General features: G+C 41.7%; 1 protein-coding gene across 1 annotated transcript in view; it reads left to right on the top strand.

Moving 5' to 3' along the window:
• Positions 1-4,273: 4,273 nt before the first annotated feature.
• STK3 (serine/threonine kinase 3) overlaps positions 4,274-19,204 on the top strand; it is a 119,379-nt gene continuing 104,448 nt past the window's right edge. Inside the window, exons 1-4 of the mRNA XM_071554097.1 lie at positions 4,274-4,422; positions 11,823-11,903; positions 12,342-12,470; positions 16,211-16,325. Of these exons, the coding sequence (XP_071410198.1) occupies positions 4,400-4,422; positions 11,823-11,903; positions 12,342-12,470; positions 16,211-16,325 (348 nt within the window). The 5' untranslated portion in view covers positions 4,274-4,399. The remainder of the gene's footprint in view (positions 4,423-11,822; positions 11,904-12,341; positions 12,471-16,210; positions 16,326-19,204) is intronic.

Raw genomic sequence — 19,204 nt, forward strand, 5'->3', positions numbered from 1 at the left:
GAGGAGGGAATGCTCTTTTTGTGGGGCTGTTCACCCCACGGCAAGGGAAAAATAAGGGAAACTGTCCTTAGATGATGGGTTTGGGACCAGACTGTGGACTGGATGGCAGCCTTACCCTGCGAGCCAAAGCCCTTCTCCTGCGTGCCAACAGGCATGTGTGATGAGTCACCCTGGGGGGCAATGCCAGAGTGGGCAGCTGTTGGGATATCAGTGATGTGGAGGGGTTTTAAAGAAGAACAGGGGTGGGGTCATGCCTGGAGGTCTGTGTGGGCTGTATGGATATTGCAGGTTTTGGCGTGGGAAGCAGGTGAATGGAGCTACTGTGGAATGATACAGGGGCCATCAAGGCAGAGAGCACTGAGGACCCTGTGAGAGAACCAGCGGGTACCAATGGTGAAAGGGTAGAAAGGATACAGGGAAAAGAGCTGGACTGTGAAAAGCACCATAGATGCGATGAAGGACTAGGGACATTTTGTTTGGGGAGCATAACGGGTTCATGACATTTACCTCTTGGAAAACATGTACTTTCAATTTATTAATTCTGCTGTTTTCTTGTTGCGTCATGTGCTCATTCCAGTGCACTTTGTTTAAATGAACCTGATCGAATGCCTTCTGAAGTGAATGCTGCTTTTATTTGCTACCAAAGGAACAAGATAAGGTCCCTACTATACCATACGTAATTTATTTGCATAATGTTTATGAATGACTTTGAAGTATGTATTTGTAATTTAAATACTAACATTACTAATACCTGTTAGAAACTCAGACATGACCTTCTTAAGTAATTTTTATACTTCTTAGGTTTGTTATGAACTGTGTGCAAGTGAGGCAGGACTGACATCTTGGAACATTTTTGTTTGTTCATATTTAGGGACTTGGGGACTTTCTTAGTTTGTGGTTATATAGCACCTAATATTTGTCCATGTCATCATGATTCCTGATTTCATTGCAATGTAAGTAATTATAATATAAATTATTTTATCTGCTTACAAAACTACATTGTAATATAGAATAATTATAGTACTCAAAAACTAAGTATGGTCTTCATCAATCCTTTAGTCTAAGGATTTATATTTGATGTTGATGCCAGTTCTGCAGAGAAGGGAGTCCTGATTCATGCTGACAAATTTGTGAGTGAGTGAAATACTTTAGCAGAAAAAGAGTAAGTCAGTTAGTTTTCTCCTATATTTTTAAGTTTGAGTTACATGAAGCCTTTTCTTGCTGAGCTGCCTTCCTAGCAGTGTTAGGTAGTCCCACTGTTGGAAGAAATCATGGGAGTACTCATGTGGTTGTCTGCAACTTCCTCATCTCCATCTTGTCTAGACACCAGCAATCTCATACTATATTCATGCCTCCAGAACATGTAGACTTCCCTTTACTGGAGAGCCTGAATGAGGTAGTAGAACAGAGGGAGTCTGTTTTCCCTTTCAAAGTTCCTTCTTTGCCAGTGGCTAGGTACAGTATTGTAATGAATACCAAATCAGTGTCGTATTTCACAGCACGGTTCCCAAATTCATGTCACAGGGGAAAGGTGAGATGGTGTTATTTATTCTAAAGTCATTGACTAAAAATAGCATTTGAAATTATATGAGATGAATAAAGTGATCTTGCAAAACACTGTGGTATATATATGTTATCTTACTGATGTTTTATTATCAGCCTAAATGTACTTAGAAAGCATTCAGGCAGTTGCATAAGACAGAATGAAATTTCTGTGAGAAAAGCATGGAATTAGTCCATACTTTTTTGGCACTGTCTGTCTCACTAGGTTATAAAGCCAGGTTACCTAACCTTGTTCTGTTTCAGGCATCTTGGGTTTTTTACACACTTTTCTTCAGTGGTATAGGTGTAGGACACTCCTGCCACCTTCTTACTCAGTTACCAAGTAGTCAGGGTATTTTTTGGAAGTGAGGATTGTTGTATTCAATAGCTTTGAATGAACAAAGCAAATATCTAAATCTGCTATTTTTGGACAAATTTTCTTTAGACTTGTGAACTGTTGTAAGAAGTGGCAGATTAGACTGGCCTAAATTTTTCCAGAGAAAGAAATGTATCTGTGAATGGGGAGAGGGAACACTTTCTTGGCTCCCTTTCTTTGTATTGCTGTTACAACTATAATATAGTACCTGTATTTTTTTCTAAGAATACTTTTCCCTGCTTTAATGTATAGCTTGTGGCAGCTTTGGCTTGAGAGGGAAAAGCAAAATATGCCTCCACTGAAGTAACCTGGACAAAATGCTGCCTTAAAGATTTGTGTTAAAGGATGTGGAGACAGCCTCTGCATTCCAGGAGTATTACAGCCAAAAAGGGTTGTCAGACCTACTTCATTAGGTGAAATTGGTGAACTGTAAATAGTAACTGGTCAGTGGATATAGCCAAATAAATACCCAGTAAAACCAAGCTGGACACTGGCCACATGGCAGTTGCTATCTGCCTCACCTCACCTGTCCTAGAACTGGGAGATGGGAAGTTTTGTGGGGGTTCCTCCCCACCACTTCCCGAGGCACTCATACTGTACTGCATCTGAGGCATCTGCTGGCTCCTTCTCCTGGGGTTTATGTTTGGCACATCCTACAAATGGTTGTCTATGGAATGGACACATCTGGCAGTACTGCTGGTGAGCCACTCTGGCTTGTGGGATGATACTTGGGGGGAGCCCTGCATTAATTTGTTGTGCAAAGGAAGATGTTCTATTGCAGTTTTTCTGTGACTCAGAAAAACAAAGAAACCTAAAAGGTCATATGGTGGTGTGTGATTTGTTTTATGGGTTCATTCAATATTGCCATTGTGCACTTGGCTCCACCACAGTGAGTCAACTGGGTTGGATTGACTCACACAAAGTAGAAGACTTGCACAACAGTAGGACATCAGTCATTCAAAATTCCCTTGCTAATGCACATCAAAGACATGAAATTAGGTATGGAGCACAGATTTTTTTTTTAGCGGGAAGTGTTGCAATACTTGTACATCTAAAATCAGTTTGAAGTGGAAATTGGGCATCTCAGTATTTTTATGGAACTTGCCTAAGTGTTTTACTACCTCAAACTTCCATTAGTTAGGCAAATAAACGTACTGTAGGGCGGTCCCATGGTGTAAAGCAGAGCACTCTGGACTCTGAATCCCAAGGACCTGAGTTCGAGTCTCAGTGGGGACAGTCCCCTGGCAATTAAAGCCTCTCTGCCATCCCATCCCGTCAGATCTCGGATGCTCAGCAGAGTCAGCCCCGGTTAGTACCGGGTGCTGTGACAGTCCCGAGGATTTCACTGTCACTGTCCAAGCTCGCTCGGCCGTGGCAGATGGACCTCAGGACTTAAACGGTGGGGCCAGTTCTGGGCATGCTGTGCCTCACCTAAAAAATCCACTGCGCAGGCTGGAAGGGCACACCCACGTGGGGAGAGCCGTTCACAAATCTTCGTTCACGAAGTCTGGTCATACATACATATCAGCCTACTGTAGGAAAGGGTATAGAATTTGGCTGGAACATTTAAGCTGTTCGTTTATTGGCTGGATCTACTCGGACCCAACACCTACAGGAACAGCAGAGAGTCAGAAGTTGTAACGCGGTGAAATTGCAGGCAGATCTCACGGTGCTCTGTGGACTAAAGTCTGCTTCTCGAACCACGATGTGTGACAGCCTCCCTGGCTGTGCAGGTGCCCCGTGTGCTGTGGCACCACTCACTGCGGTGCTTGGCGCTTCAGAGCCCCGCGGCAGCCCCGGCGCGGTGTCCCCGCGGCAGCCCTAGCGCGGTCCCCGTTGGGGCTGCCGCGGGGACACCGTGCTGGGGTTGGCCCTCGGGGAGCGCAGCCCGCCCGTCCTGCCGCGCCGAGGCTGCCGCGGGGACACCGCGCTGGGTGGGCCGGGCTGGGCCGGCTCGCACAAGCGGATGAAGGCGCGGCCTCTGGCAGCGCTGCCCCGAGGTCACGGGGTGCCGCTAGGGAAGAGCCGGCCTGTCGTGGCGGCGCTGCCCTGGGCTGGCCCTGCCGGAGGGGCCGCCGCGGGACAGAGCCCCGGGGCCGCGGTGTCCCCGCTCGGCTCGGCCCGGCCCGGCCCCGCAGTGCCCCGGGCGGACCACACCTCCCGGGCGGACTACACCTCCCGGCGTGCCCCGCGGCCCGCGCTGCGCGGGGCATGCCGGGAGCGCTAGCGCCCCCGCCCTTTCCCCGAAGGGGGCGTGGCCTGATCCCGCCTCCGCTCTGAGTGACGTGTGCGCTGCCCTATCAGCGCCGGCGCTGCGCGGCGGCAGCCAATGAGCGGCTCGGGGGGCGAGCCCGCCGGCCGGAGGTGGTGGCGGCCGAAGCGGGGCCCGCGGAGGGCGCGGGCCCGAGGGAAGGCGCGCAGAGCCCGCTCGGAGCTGCGCGGGGCCCGGCCGGGCCCGGGGGCTTGGGCGGCAGCGGCGGCATGGAGCAGGCAGCGCCCAAGAGGTAACGACCCTCCGCGACGGCCCCTTCGCCGGCCGGGCGAGGCCTCGGGGCCGGGGGCTGTGCAGGGACGGCGGGACAGGGACGGTGCTGAGCCCTGCCCGGCCGCTGGGGCTTGTGTCGCGCTGGGGAGGGTCTTCTGCAGGGGGGTGTCCTGAAATACCCGCCGCGGTAAGTGCTGGTGGAGGCGGACCCTCCGGGGCTGTCTGAGTTACGAGAGGAACGTCCTTAATGTGAAGTGAGGGGAAGCTGGTTGCCGGGCAGAGTCCCCCCTGGGCCGGGGGTCTGCGCGCTCGGTAACTCAGTGCTGGGGCAGGAGCCAGCGAGCAGCTCTCTGTCCACCCTGGAAAGTACCCTTAGTGTCCTGCTGGAGGAATGGATGCTTGTGGAGGTGGGCAGTGCATAGTTGCAGTTGCAAATCAGGGAGTGGGAAGAGGCAAAAATCAAGAGTATTCCCACAGTAGATGTATTTTATGAAGTATGTAGGCTATCAGGTCATATTAGCTACTATGCATGGTGGTTTTGTTTTCTTAAAGATTTATCATTTGACTTCTTTGTACACAAAGTAATTTTGCTTTAATCGTGTTAAATTGAAATGTCAATTTCAAATATATTTCAATTGGAACAATCCTTTCTTGGGTGTAGTTACAGACTGCACAGTATGTAGTTGTGTGCTATGCAGAATGTAGTTCCACAGTTTACATACATACTTACTGCTTTAGAGCTCTAATTTTGCTTTAGCTTCCTGATAGTTTAATGAAAATTCTGGGGGCTGCACAGTATAAGTTTGTGGTATTAGATAATAAATAGGTTTTTATGTTCTGCTTTGAAACATTTACATTCTACTTTTGGAACCTTTAAAATTCTTTAAAAGCAGCTTCCTGCAGGATGACAGGACTGGAGAAGAATGCAGTCTTGAACTTCTGATCGTTTCTCCTCCAGTAATACAGCAAGTGACAGTATCTGCTGCAGAAAATTTTGACCAGGAATTGGGTTGTAGTTACTGTGTAGGGTGGTTTTAGGAGGCAGTGGAGTGAGGAGGGATAGGCCTACTCTGTAGTTTGAGGCTGACAGTCCTGCCTGTCTCAAATAAAGGAAGTAGGACAGGCACCAAGAAGGGATTAGGGAAAGAAACAGAGATGTCTGATGAGTAATCAGTGTCACCAGTGGCAGTGCAAAGCTTGGGATCTGGTGCTGTCAAAGGATTGGAAATCAAACTGTGTAGTTAGCATAACCTACAGGATGTTTTGGGGAAGATCTGAGGTTTGTTGTGACCTCAGTGTTTAGCTGGAGGTGTTACCTCTGGCCTAATTGAAAGTGAGAAGCTGTTGAAGTCCTTACATTCCGTCAGGTACAATTAGAAAACTGATGACAGAATGTCCGAACTCTGGCACATTTTTCTAATTTTATACACTTTTTATATATGTTTTTTGAAGCTTATTTTTGGAAGTTTGAATGTGATGAGAACTTAAAGAATTTGTTTCTTTAGTGGAAGGGAAGATTTGAACTCAGTTTTTCTTAACAACTTAGGTTTGGGTAAGATTTGAACAAAGTTTTTCATAAATGTGCATATACATCTATCTTATCTATCTATATTATCTATCTTATATATCTATATTATATCTTATCTATCTTATCTATCTAATCTATCTATCCTAGCTATATTATCTACCTATCACCCCTTACCTGTTGCTTTTTACAGTTTTCTGGTTGTTGGCATTCCCAGCTCTTCTTCTAGGCCACCCTCTTTTTCTGCAAGTTCAGAAGGAGTGCAGATTACTTTTTATGGGCTGAATTTTTAGATGCTGTCTTTGGATGCTGTAGTGTCTTGCAATAGACACACCATGTTTATTTGTCAAAAGAGATGTGAGCACTTGAATTCTTTGCTTTGGTGCCTGTTGTCCACAGAAGCAGCTCCTGACTGGGATCTACTGGGATCATATACTCGTGGTGCAAAACATCCATTTAGAGGTAGCAAGAAGCTCAGCATTTTGAAGCTGCAGGAATGTCCTGGAATCCCAGTGTTTCCTTATAGTATAGGGTACTTTTTTCCACCCTTCCCTGTAAGGAGCACACGGTGTGCTTTAGTGTTATGTAAATGTTTAGAACAGCCCCTGAGAAAGCAGCAGTGACCCAAGTGACAGTCGAGGACATTTTGACTTTTCAGTGGGGGTGCTGTAGAAACAAGTGGCTTTGCTTCTTTGACCAATGTCCTGCAGCTGTAACACAAGACTTCTAAGGAGGAATCCTTTTCAGAAGATTTTTTTTCACTCTAAAAATAATTTAGAGTAGGTGTTCTGATTTTATGCTGAAGAATTTGTGCAGGAGTTAACACTGTTTTCTTGCATCTGAATTTGAATTGTACTTTAGATGTGCTCTATAGGTTTTTATCACACTAAAAAGGAAATAGTTACAAAATTTGTCTCAGTCTTGTAAGTCTCCTCTGTCATTATTGCCTTGTTTTTCTGTACACATTAGTGTACTCATGTATGGGGAGATGGGTTGCATATAAAGGAAAAGCAAAGCAGAGACAGAATTCTTTCAAATACCTAGTTCTTAATCTTGCCCATTTCTTGCGTGTTGCTACCAAATAAAAGGCTTCTTAACAAGAATGAGGAGGGTTAATTAAGGTTCTCCAGTCCTTTCTTTATACTTGGGCAGTTTAATTTTCACTGAAATATAACTTTCCAGGTTTTGTGGAAAGAGGAAAAACTTGTTCTTAGACTCAGAACTGTCTGTGAAAAATGCAGTTTTTAATGCTTGTGTCAGTGGACAGGTTGACAGTTGTTAAGTTCCTCCTGAAAATGGTAGACCAAAAATGCAAGTTTGTTTGGGTTTTATTGGTAGAAAACTAAATATAAATACACTATACAATGATGTAAACTGTCTTAATCTTGCTTCTAGTTGTGTGAATGGTGTAAAGCAATCATAGGATGTAAATGTCTCAAGGCTTTCACATGCCACCTCTACTTCTGATGACTGCAGTGATTTCCATTACTACCTTCTCTTAATATATCAGTGTAATTGATCCCAGCCATTCTTTTTAAATGTTTCAATGTGCTGGTTCTTCTGCAAAGTAAACCACTTATATTCATGTTTCTTGGAGCAGCTGTCTAGTTTTCTGCAACTCATGGCAGTAATTGATGGTATTCTCTTCTTTATTCCTGCTTTATTTTTCTATGTGAACCTTCAGGGATTTCTTTTGGTGCCTACTTCTGTAGTGCATCACCAATTAATTTTGTAATTCTGTATATAATGGTTGTGGGACACTAAACTAATCCTTTGGGTTTTTTTCATGTTTGATGAGAATGCTCTTGCTCTTTCAGGTCCCAGTTCAGATTTTTTTGATCTTTATGCTGGGATTAGTCGTCTAATTTTTTTGCTATATGGTAGTTCTGATCTTTATGTTGAGATTGGGTGCCTCTTACTCTCTCTGGGTTTTTCTGCATTTAGTTTTTTTGAGTTTTCCTGATGTGCTCAATGACACAAAAGATTCTGGTGTTTACTCCTATCAACTAGATTTATAGAAGTCAAATTATTTGCTAGGATGTATTTTTCTTGTTAAGAGACCAGTCGTTATGCAGAAGGTCAAACCCCCTTGGAACAAGAAGATTTTGGATAGCTCTTGTCCCTGAATTCTAGTTTAGTTAGTTCTTCTGATTTAAGGAACAGAATTCTTTCTGGTAGACCTTTAAAATAGCTCATACTCACTACCTGATGATTTTCTAGAGAAAAAGAAACTAGAATGACTTTCTGCTCAGGTTTTATACTGAACTTCTCTGCATCTCCTTCAAACGTTTTCATAGATACATGTGCATGTATATATGTGTATAAATATGTAGCATTTGTATCCTGTTGCCAGAATAAAACAAATACTGAATATCCTGATTTATTTGTTCTGATTTAAATGCTTGTGTTATGAAAGTAGGGGATGAATGAGGGAAAGAGGAATGAGAAATCTTTCTCTGGTTGTTCTTGAGCCCTTTCTCTCTTGATTTGTGCCTTCTGCCCACTCCCCCAGCCCCCCCAGTTAAGAAGGTGGTTCTGAAGTCTTAGCTGTTTCTCTGTCCCAAGTTTTAGTTGCTTGCTTTTAACCAACAAGACATTTCTAGTCTTTCCTTTTTGTATTCTGCTTGGTGCTTTACAGCCAGTTACACTGGTCACCACCTTCTTCCTTGTTTCTCATGATGTTTTCATAAACACTTTCCTTACTGCAACCCTTCGGGGTGTATCGTGTGCTGCTCTGTAGTTCAAGAGCTGAATATTCTATTAAACATCTAGAAACAGAACTCATTAAGCAGTCTGAGTCACGGGGTGTTTCTATGGCTTAAAGAACTGCTGTGTTATTGCTGTCACTTGAACACTGCACAGTGTTTGAGTTGGAGCGTGAGGAACTTTGAGCGCTGTATTTGGTGATGACATTCCTGGGGTTGACATACCTTTCTTACTGTAAAGAGGTTTTGTGTTTAGCTGCCATACTGCTAAGTTCCATATAGTCTCATAAAATGTTTGTCAGAGTTGGGTAATATGAAAATAATTTTAAAACTACTGATTTGATCTCTGCTTGCCTTTTAAGTACTCCAGATAATCTGATATTTGACAGTGATGTTGATTTTGATCAGTTTGTGGCTGTTTCTACAACTTTCTCAAGCGTTCCCAATGCCTTGGCATTAATGGTGCTGTTGAAACATTTTTGGTATGGATTTTTTATTTCCCTTTCTCATTTTAGCAGACATTGCTCTTTCAATGAGCAGGTGGAAGTGTTCTCTTTGTAGCCATCTCTGGTCAGGGTTACTTATGTTTTCCTTTTTCATTCTGTTACTAAAAAGTTCATAGAATCATAGAATGCTTTGGGGTGGAAAAGACCTCCGAGATCATCAAGTCCAACCCTTGGTCCAACTCCAGTCCATTCACCAGATCACGGCACTCAGTGCCACGTCTAATCTCAGTTTAAAAACCTCCAGGGATGGTGAATCCACCACCTCTCTGGGCAGCCCATTCCAATGCCTGATTTACTCTCTCTGGAAAGAATTTTTTTCTGATCTCCAACTTCAATTTCCCCTGGCAGAGCTTGAGCCCGTGCCCCCTTGTCCTATTGCTGAGTGCCTGGGAGAAGAGACCAACCCCTACCTGCAGTTCTGTTGGGTACATCTTCTGTTGCACAGCTCTTTTTCATCAAGTAAGAGACTTGGCTAAAGGTCCTGCTTTTTATTTTTTGAGGCTCTGCTTGTATCATAAACATACTGTGTGTACTTTTTGTTGGTGGTAAGCAGAGGATGATTGCAGCAACTTATTTTTGAATGCTGCCTTTAAGGCTGCATACAACCATGCAACCTTCAGAGGGGAAACAAATTGGAAACAAAGAAGGAAAATTAATCATTTGTTACTTTAATACTGACCTGCAAAATATGTGTTCCTCTCTTATTTGTCTCAACTGACACTTGTTCAGTAATAAAATGTGTTTCCCTGCAAGATTTAAATTCCATCTTTCTGCTTTCTATTGTCAAACTAGCAGAGTGAGAGAGTGAACAAGAAAGCAGAGTTGTGTTCTTGTGTTTGATTTGTAGGCCACTTTTGTAGACTTTCTTTATCTGTGCTCATTTGAATTTTCTGCTATTTTCCTTCATGTTCATGAGTTGTGCCTTTCCTTTGCTGGGAAGATTTTTATTTTCCCTAAACACACGTGGTCTCCAGCTCCTGCCTGTTTGCTGTAGCAAACTACATGGTCTCTGCTGCAGCTCATGCACCTTTTCGTACTGATTGTGGATGCTTTTTATAAATGTGTGCACCTTTGGGCCTTCTCTTTGCCTTACTTCTCTTGGCTAACACCAATCCACGTGATGTGTGTGCTTTCACAATTACTTTAAAATTTTGTCTTTACATAGATGGTTGGCATTTAGAAGTCTCTTCTGATTCAGGTGTTCCTTCATTGGTCATTTTGCTTTAATTTTTATGAATTCTGTGTATCAAAGAATTGCAGCTCTTAATATGAAGGCATTTTTCTTTGATCGCTGTTCTTCCAGTACTAAGATTTGTCAGTCTTTTCTCTCTGTCATAGAATCATGGAATCGGTTGGGTTGGAAGAGACCTCCAAGATCATCCAGTCCAACCCTTGATCCAACCCCACTTTGATTACTAGATCATGGCACTCAGTGCCACACCCAGTCTCACCTTAAAAACCTCCAGGGGCAGAGAATCCACCCCCTCCCTGGGCAGGCCATTCCAATGCCTGACCACTCTCTCTGTAAAGAACTTCTTCTTCCTCCACCCTTCTTCTGTTATGTATTGATTTCCAGGAAAGTGTTGTGGGATAACTTTTTCCATAAGTTCTCAATGATCTGCTGTTCTTCAGAGTTGTTTTTTTTTCCCTCCTCCTGCATATGGAATGCATTGTCTCTATTTAACACTACAGCAACCAGCTGTTCTTCAGTGCATCTTCTGCATCAATAGCACCCTTGGCTATCATGTAGAGTTAACTTGTTTCAGTCTTGCAGCAAGATTCCCTATAACTTTTCAGTGAGGGATTTACTTGTAGCAGCCACCCAGCCTTGCTGCAGTGTGTGTGGGGTGTATTTTCCCGTGCCATGGTCAGCGTTGGCTCCATTGCAAGCTTGCAGCCAAGCAGTGTTCTGAGATCTGCCCGGAGTCTGGGGGGCTGGATAGGTGGGAATGCTGGAGGCTGGCAAAGGCTGGGGTGGCCTGTGAAGGACAATGAATAGTGGTAAGAAGGGGTTGAAGGTGCCGGAATAAATCATTGGGTGTTACTGAGTGGTTTGCATCTGTCCCTTTGGACAGTCACAAAGATACAAGAGGGGCTGCCCCAACAGCTCTTACAGGACTCAGCTGTTGAATTTTGGTTTTCTGCTGCCACCTGTGAAGGTCAAGTCCTACCATGTTCTTCCAGGATCATCTTGACTCAGACTTCTGCTTTTAGCAATGCCATTCACTGGCTTAGGAGTGGTACAGTTTAAAAAAGTGAATCCTTCCCATGGGAGAAGGATTGCTTTATACTTCCTTGAATAACAACATGACATCCTCTGGGCAGTAATGGGCATGTTGTTTACTGGCTGCTTTTTGATGGAAGGTGAACTTTCCTGTATTCTTTGTCTGTTTCTACTTTAGTAAAGCAAGTGGTTTGGACAGGTCAACACATCCCATGCTGCTTTGAAATGAGTGAACATTATGGGAAAGTGATAATGACAAAAATTGTCATAACTTTATCCAACTTATATGATGGTTGATTAAAATTTTACTGCTTCACGTCAATTAAGTATTTTATTTTCATTGAAATGTATTTTTCTTTATAATATTTTTTCCTGTCTACTCACTTGTATGAAAATTTCCTTGAGTTTTGTGTCTTTTTTTCCCTCCAAACAAATAAATAACTTGTGTCTTTCTTTTAGCAAACTGAAAAAGCTAAGTGAAGATAGTTTAACTAAACAGCCTGAAGAAGTCTTTGATGTTCTGGAGAAACTTGGTGAAGGGTAAGTGCAGCTTTTTATAAGGGGATGGGATCAGAGGGAAACAGCACATAAAGCATATGTTGGAATATTAAGTTACAGAGAGAGTGACTGTAGATGTCCTAAGGAATGCTTCTAAAGACAAGTTTTAATAATAAAGCAAACACATGCATTTGGTAGATCTCAACAGCCCCCCAATATTTTATGTATTTTTGGTGTCTGTTGTTCATTAACACAGCAAAGGTGCTTGCATCTGTACTGGAATTAGAAACTCTAAATCTTGACAGAGATGCATTCTTCAGAGGCACCTATTTCCTGAAGTCCCAGCAGAACTGATCCTTTTGCACCCTGAAAAACCCCTCAAACTGCTGCGTGAACATACAACTTCTGTGACTTTTCATGCATAATGGAAATAAGGAGCATTTAATCTTGTTTTTAAATGATGTTCTCTCTTATTTCTAGGTCTTATGGTAGTGTGTTCAAAGCAATACACAAAGAGTCTGGACAAGTTGTAGCAATTAAACAGGTCCCTGTGGAGTCAGATCTTCAAGAAATAATTAAAGAAATCTCTATAATGCAACAATGTGACAGGTAGGCATGACATTTCTATTTCCTTTCTAAAAGTTTATCTGAAAATGTATTTGTACTTGCACATATAGCTGAAATATATGCAGCTGCAACCTTTATTTTCATGGAAAAGTAAATTGTACAAGCCAGGTGTGTAATTAAAGGAACCATTTTACAGACTTCCTCCTATCCTTAGTTTGTAGGATGTACAAGTGTACATAACTGACACTGCTCAAAGAATAAATGCTCACCCTCCTGCTTGTTTCCCTTTACTTCCACTGTCAAGCCTGAAGGTCACTGTTTCCTTTAAATATCTTTGTGAGTTCAGAGTTAATCTGTTTCAGAAGATCAATGAGGTTGTTTCTATCACAAGAATGGCTAGCAGTTAACTTCCAAAATAGTGTTCTCTTGGTTGCCTTTTCCATGTAGGAATGTACCTTTAAAAGGTGAGCAATCTTGTAATAGTTCTGGTGGACTGTTACCCTACACTTGTTCACAGGTGATGTATCTTGTGATTGCTAGTCTGGTAGAAATGGAAGCGTAACATAAAGTATGTTCAAGGAAGCAGTAATTACTTTTTTCAACATTTCATGTCGTCTGTGGAGTTTTAGGCTGCAAGTTCAAACTCACATTTGCTAGTATCAGTTTTAATTTATGTCTAATAAGTGGTAGGAGTCTGTTTTTGTGACTTGAAGTGCAACCAGAAAAGCTTTGTGCTCTAGTAAGGCAAAACTTTCATTAAAACAGTGATTACTTTGGTCATTAACTTGGTGAATTGTGTTATAGCAAGTGGCCTGTTACTTCTCAATTTTGTTTTACTTTTGTGTGTGTCTGTATGAAGTTCTATCTTTAACTGGAAAAATCTGCTCTTGTTTTGCAGTGAGCAGTACTCATCTCAGATTTACAGATAATCCTTTTAATACATCTGAGTTAGTTCAGATTTGCTGCTGAGTGTTTTGCTGAAGTGTTACATGAAGTTTGATTGTCCTGCTGTACAACATCTTGTCTATGGGGTCATGAAGAAGGAGAGAAGTTTCAAATATTCATCCTTAAACATAGAGACCTCAGAGTACATTGCACATGAGAATGCAGTTCTTCTTCAAACGTTTTTAGAACTTTTGATCTGATCTGAGTATTTGTGACCAAGGAAAGCAGTGGACCTTCCCTTCTGGCATGGACTGCTCTGAATGCTGGAAGCTTTTTAAATGTGTAGGCAGGTGAATGGGAGGAAAAGGAAGGATTTGTGGCTTCCCCCCCATTCCTCAAAAAGATGTCTGGTGAGGTTATTTTAGGTGATACTAAAGGAATTTGGGACCCTTGAGTTTTTTGAGGGCTGCTCTTGATCATTTTCATCCTGGTGAGACTGTTTTTGTCTGGTTGGCCAATTGGAGTTTTGTAAGGGATACAGATGGAAAAGGAAGCTGCAATCTTGTTTGCTTAACTGTGGAACTAGATTTGATGCCCAGAGCAGGTCTTCAACTCTTTCTGTACACTAGAAGAAGAGTTAAAATATGTTCACTTTTGTTCTTCTTGTTGCTGTGCTCTTATATCCCTTCTGCTTCATTTATTTCCATTTAGATGAAGGAAAGCATAGGGATAAGTTGGAAAATGGCACCTTATATGTTCTCAGGAAGATTTCTATCCTACCTCTAACCCCATAGCAGGCTGCATAGGCTTGAGCTGACTGGAAGCAGTGGTGAAGGTTGTATTTTGTATATGTCTTTAAGTACTAGATCAGAGTTGAAACAGGTACTTTTAAAACAAATGTCTGTGAAATATACTGACAGAGAAAAGAAGTGGTGACACTGGAGAATTTTCTGAAATTTTCACCTTTCTGTACTGTGCTTCTTATGACCTTTTCATTCATGTCTTAGGTGGTCCTACTTAGCCTTATTTTTGTGCCCCCTGTCCTGTCCCTCTTTTCTCTACCCCTTGTTCTTTGTTTCCTTGTTTGCTTTGAACAACATCCTTCATTTAGTATCTTCTGGACATGTAGTATTGTGAAACTTCTTTTAAGAGTTCAGAATTTTAGAACACAAATTCTTGCTTCACTGGAGAAGATGCAGCCATTTGCTGGTTGAAGAGAAGGTTTGGGCTGCAGCTCTGCCCCATGTTCTTGTATATGTGTCATGTATACAGTCTGTGCAAGTGAGTGCTGTGCAGCACTGATGGGAAGGATGACACACTTTTTAGTACTTCATTTTCACATGGGATGATTCCACAGATATTACAGGAAGGTACTGAGTTGTTGCAGTGTCCCAAATAAAAGATGATAAAATCTTGACACTTTACTCTTTCTTCTCCATGCCCATTTCTAGCACTGTCTGTATGTGCTGAAGCTCTTCTAAGGGGAAAAGTATACATGCTAAGGCAAGCAGTTGGTCTGGAAGAGGCTGTTCTGTGTAGTTAACTGGGACGAGGCATCAAGCAAATGTTAACAGCGTTTCAAGATTGCACAGCACTTGATGTTTTGAGAAGATTACTGTGTCTTGATTGATAATACCAGTTTTTGCTGGGAACACTGATGTAGTGTAAATCTGGCAAGAGATTTATACAAAAATCAGTGGGTTTTCTTCAGAAGTAACAGTAGCCTTCCTCACTTGATAAATTCATAAGGAGCAAGATCAGTATATTGTACTTGTAAATGGTAGGCATTTGGATTATTTAGGAGGAGACTGACCCACCTTGCCTTCTGTAAAGGCAAGTTCCTTTAGTACTAGCAGTTGCTCTTACATGAAGTAGTTTGCTGATAGTTTTGACCTATCTTTTGTAAAGATAGCACCATGTTGCAGAGGCAGCCATAGGTCCTCTCTTATCTTCAGTTTTCCAGCCAAGGATGTTGCTGCCAGACACGCTGATCTTAAAGTATAATTTCTTGCTCCAAAATCAAATGGTCTTTGATTCCACCCCACAATGTAGGTGTTCTAATGAAAAACCAGTCTGAAATCTCAGTATCTTTGTTCCCAGCTTTGTGGGAGATGGATGGCAATTGACCCATAATCTCCATTGTTCAAGTTCCTGCAAAGAAAACCCACCCTAAACCTTCAATCTTTTATTTTGATAAATATTCCGACTGATAACTCTTCTGAATGATAATCCTTGTTATGTTTATCACATCTGCTTCTGCCTTTCTTTTGCTGGTGACTCCAAGGTTGCATTATGTCAAATGGCAAGATGATGAGTAGCAAAGCAACACGTTCTGTTTATGACAATACTATCCCTTTACATGAGGTTGAGAATGCATTTGTGAATCTGGAAGTCCTGTTCAATTAAGTCTAGCCCTGTGCTCGAAATAAATTTATGCTTGGAAAACCAGAAAAATATGGATCAGTTTCCGTGTTGCTTTGCACAAGAGAGAAGAAAACAAGGCAGTCTTTTTAAGAAGGGAACCACTCAACAGCTGTGTGAGAAGACTTAAAAACTGAGAGGCCTTAGGGGAGGGAAAAGAAAAGCTTTATATCAGAAGAGTAATGCTTGGGAAAACTGTCTGTATTTGACTATCTCTGGAAACTTGTGTGTGTGTGTATATGTATGTATGTAGTAGTGCTTTTATAATGTTACTAAGTAGTCAGACTCTATTCTAATAAGGCACTGGTTAAACTAATTACAGTTTTAAACTAATTACAGTTTTAAAATGTGTATGATTGTACTTGCTCTTTAGCTGTGTTACTGTGTATCAAACTGTAATTTATAACAAGAATTGTGCTAATGAATTTTTTTCTACTGCTAGATTCGTGTATTTGTGTAACTTTTTTTTCATCTAGTCCTTATGTTGTCAAGTACTATGGCAGCTATTTTAAGAACACAGATCTATGGATCGTTATGGAATATTGTGGAGCCGGCTCTGTTTCGGACATAATTAGACTGCGGAATAAAACGGTGAGTCTTGTTTTAAATTACTTACTTAGGCAAATTAAGTTGTGGATTAAGATTAGAAGCCAGAATAGAAATTGGAATTATGAGACAAGATACTGGGTGATGCCAAGGGGCCTGTCTGTGCCTTGGTTCCTCAGGAAGCAAGCTCATGCAGTTACTGACTATCCTTGTGCACTCCGCTGTGGAGTGATCAGCAGCAGCAGCAAATGCATTTTGAAACATGAAGATCTTGTGAGTTCCTTGAAAATCACTGCTTTGTTCAAGGCAAAACTGTGGCTTCTTCCCCTTGCCCTTTCCACCTCTCAGTCTGTCAGCAGACCACTTAGTGCATGCATCTTTTGGAAGAGGCATATAATTGTCTTGCTCTGCTCAGTAATGAGGGAGCATGAGAAGCAACTGTCATTACTCAAAGAATGAGAAGGGGAAGAGATTTCCATTAAGGAATGTGAGAGGGAACCAAACTGAGGATTGTATGGAAGTGTCATAATGGACTTAAAACAGCAGTAATGTAGAGGAAGCCTGTAGGAAGTGGCTTTGTTATTACTAATTAAGAAACAGCTTCTCTGAAAAATGTTCTGTTGTGTCAAACAATCTTTAGTTCCTCTGAGTCCATTGTTTTCAGTAGTGCGCTGTAACATGAGGTATTCTTTTTACCAACAAGTACTCTGAGGTGACACTCTCCTTGCTGAGCTTCACATTTGGTACACGTGAAATGTTCTTTGCACTGTACTTGAGAGCAGAGAGGAAAAGTAGAGGAGAGAAAACAGTGTTTAGGCTTAGATAATAAGATTTGAGGGGAAGAGATATTTGAGTCTTGGAGCAAAATGCATACTGATGATCAGACAAACTTCCTCTTCTGCTGTTTGTGGTTAAAGTCAATGCGATTCAATAGCATGAAGTCTATTTTTAAGAACCAGAATAATCAGTCCTTGTGATAAAGCTAACATATCTTTTGTAATGGGAAGCAATGCAGTACATGGCTGGTTGTATTCTATGAAGTTGGTGGGGACACAGTTAATGCTGGTTGGTGTCAGGTTGGTCTGGATGTGCTGTGTTCTGAAGGGGTTTTGGAAAACTGCCACACCAGAGACTCTTCAAGAAAATATATCTGTAATGGAGTAAATGGGGAGTTCTGTCACAGATGGGTAATTGTTTGAAATATAAAAAAGAGGGTGTAAGTGGTCATTTTGGGTCTACTACATGTGTCTGTGCGATACTCTTTCAGTAAAAGGGTAAAAATACTGATGACAGAGGTTATATTCCAAGTGGTTAAAACTGGGAAAGACTTGAAAGGCTTTGTGGTACTGAGAAAATAAGCACAAATAAGTGTGAAGAAATACATTTGGCGTGGCAAGGGAGGCAGATTCTTTATATTCAGGTTCATGAGCACTTCAGCTTGATGTTTAGAAATAGTTGAATAAATAAAGTGGTTGTCAAAGATTACAATAGTACTAAGGATGTAGCAGAACTATGGAAGTTAGAAGAAAATGACAAGCGTAATCAGAGGCAAAGACTTCTATAAAAGGAGATACCAAATGAATTTGGATTCTTCTGTTCTGAGAAGAGGTACCTGGAGGGAGAGCCATGGTGAAATGTTTTGAAATGGTGAGTAGCACAAAGAAAGTAAGATATGGGTATCTTATTGTTTATTACAAAGCAAGACTTCACTTGTGATACTAGATACAAAGCAAAAAAAATTTTTTTGCCCATGATTATGAGGTCCACTGTATAGTTGTAGAAGTTCTTGTAATTGCCAAGAGTTGGTTTTGAAAAGGCAGCTAAGTAAGACCAGGAAAAAGTGACTGGACACAAATGTTTAATGGCTGAAACAGGAAATCCATGTGCTTCAGATCTCTGGGAAGGGGAAGCAGACATTGAGACAGGCAAGCAGGTCAGACATTTAATTCTGGCTTAAAATATGGGGTGTTCTGGTGCCTATAACAAAAAAAAAAGCAAAGCAAATTTTTCCATTTCTTGCTTGAAATACCTATTTGAATGTTTTGGAAGAATTAGGCAGAGGCCTTGGACTTGTTTGAATTCTCTTGCTCCTTGTGGATCAGTGATCTGATCACCCAGACTGCTGCGTGATGGGAAGCTTCTGATTGTTACTGGAATGAAGCTTCTTCAAGTACTTGAGCATTCTGTTGATGACCTCACGTGTTATATATTTATTTTTTTAATATGGAAACAAGAAGTGGTTTCATAAGAAAAAAAAAGAGATGTCTTCACTTTCAAGCCAGGAGGGAATTGATTCTTATTTTGTCAGAATACTTACTGAATGTGGCCAGACACATACAGTTACATATTCTGTAACTTTCCTAAGTTGTCCAGTGAAGACTGCTTGGGCCAAGGAAGTTTTTATTTCCTGTATCTTCACAGCTAAGAAAAAGAAACAAGGACATTAGGATTATCATTTGAACTTGGTGATCTTGATCTTTAAGGTCTCTTCCAAACTAAATGATTCTGTGATCGTATCAAATTAAATCATAGGAAAAGGTGGATGTCTCCTCATATTTGGTGAGGAGACATTAATATGTATTTGCCTTTGTTGCTTATTTCTAAGAATTTACTGATCTTCTTTTTCTATATCTATTGTTCCCCCACTTATGAAAAAGTTTTGTTTAGAAAGTCAACAACAGTGGGCTTTGCTCTAATGGACCAAAATCAAGGGAAGCAGAATTCAAAGTTGGGAAAATTTTTAGTGACTGTTGGAAGTCTGTTCATATAGAGAAGTTTTCAGCTTGACAGGAGCAGGTTCTTGTCCAAGAGGCCCAAGCCACTACTTTCAAGTTAAATGGGCCCCTGGAATTCTGCCTGGAGTCTTCCAGTGTGCCAGTCAGGTGAGCAGTGCTTCATCAAGTTTACCATTCCTTTTAGCTCAT

Source organism: Pithys albifrons, chromosome 4 (assembly GCF_047495875.1).
Source record: "Pithys albifrons albifrons isolate INPA30051 chromosome 4, PitAlb_v1, whole genome shotgun sequence".
Taxonomy (NCBI): Eukaryota; Metazoa; Chordata; class Aves; order Passeriformes; family Thamnophilidae; genus Pithys; species Pithys albifrons.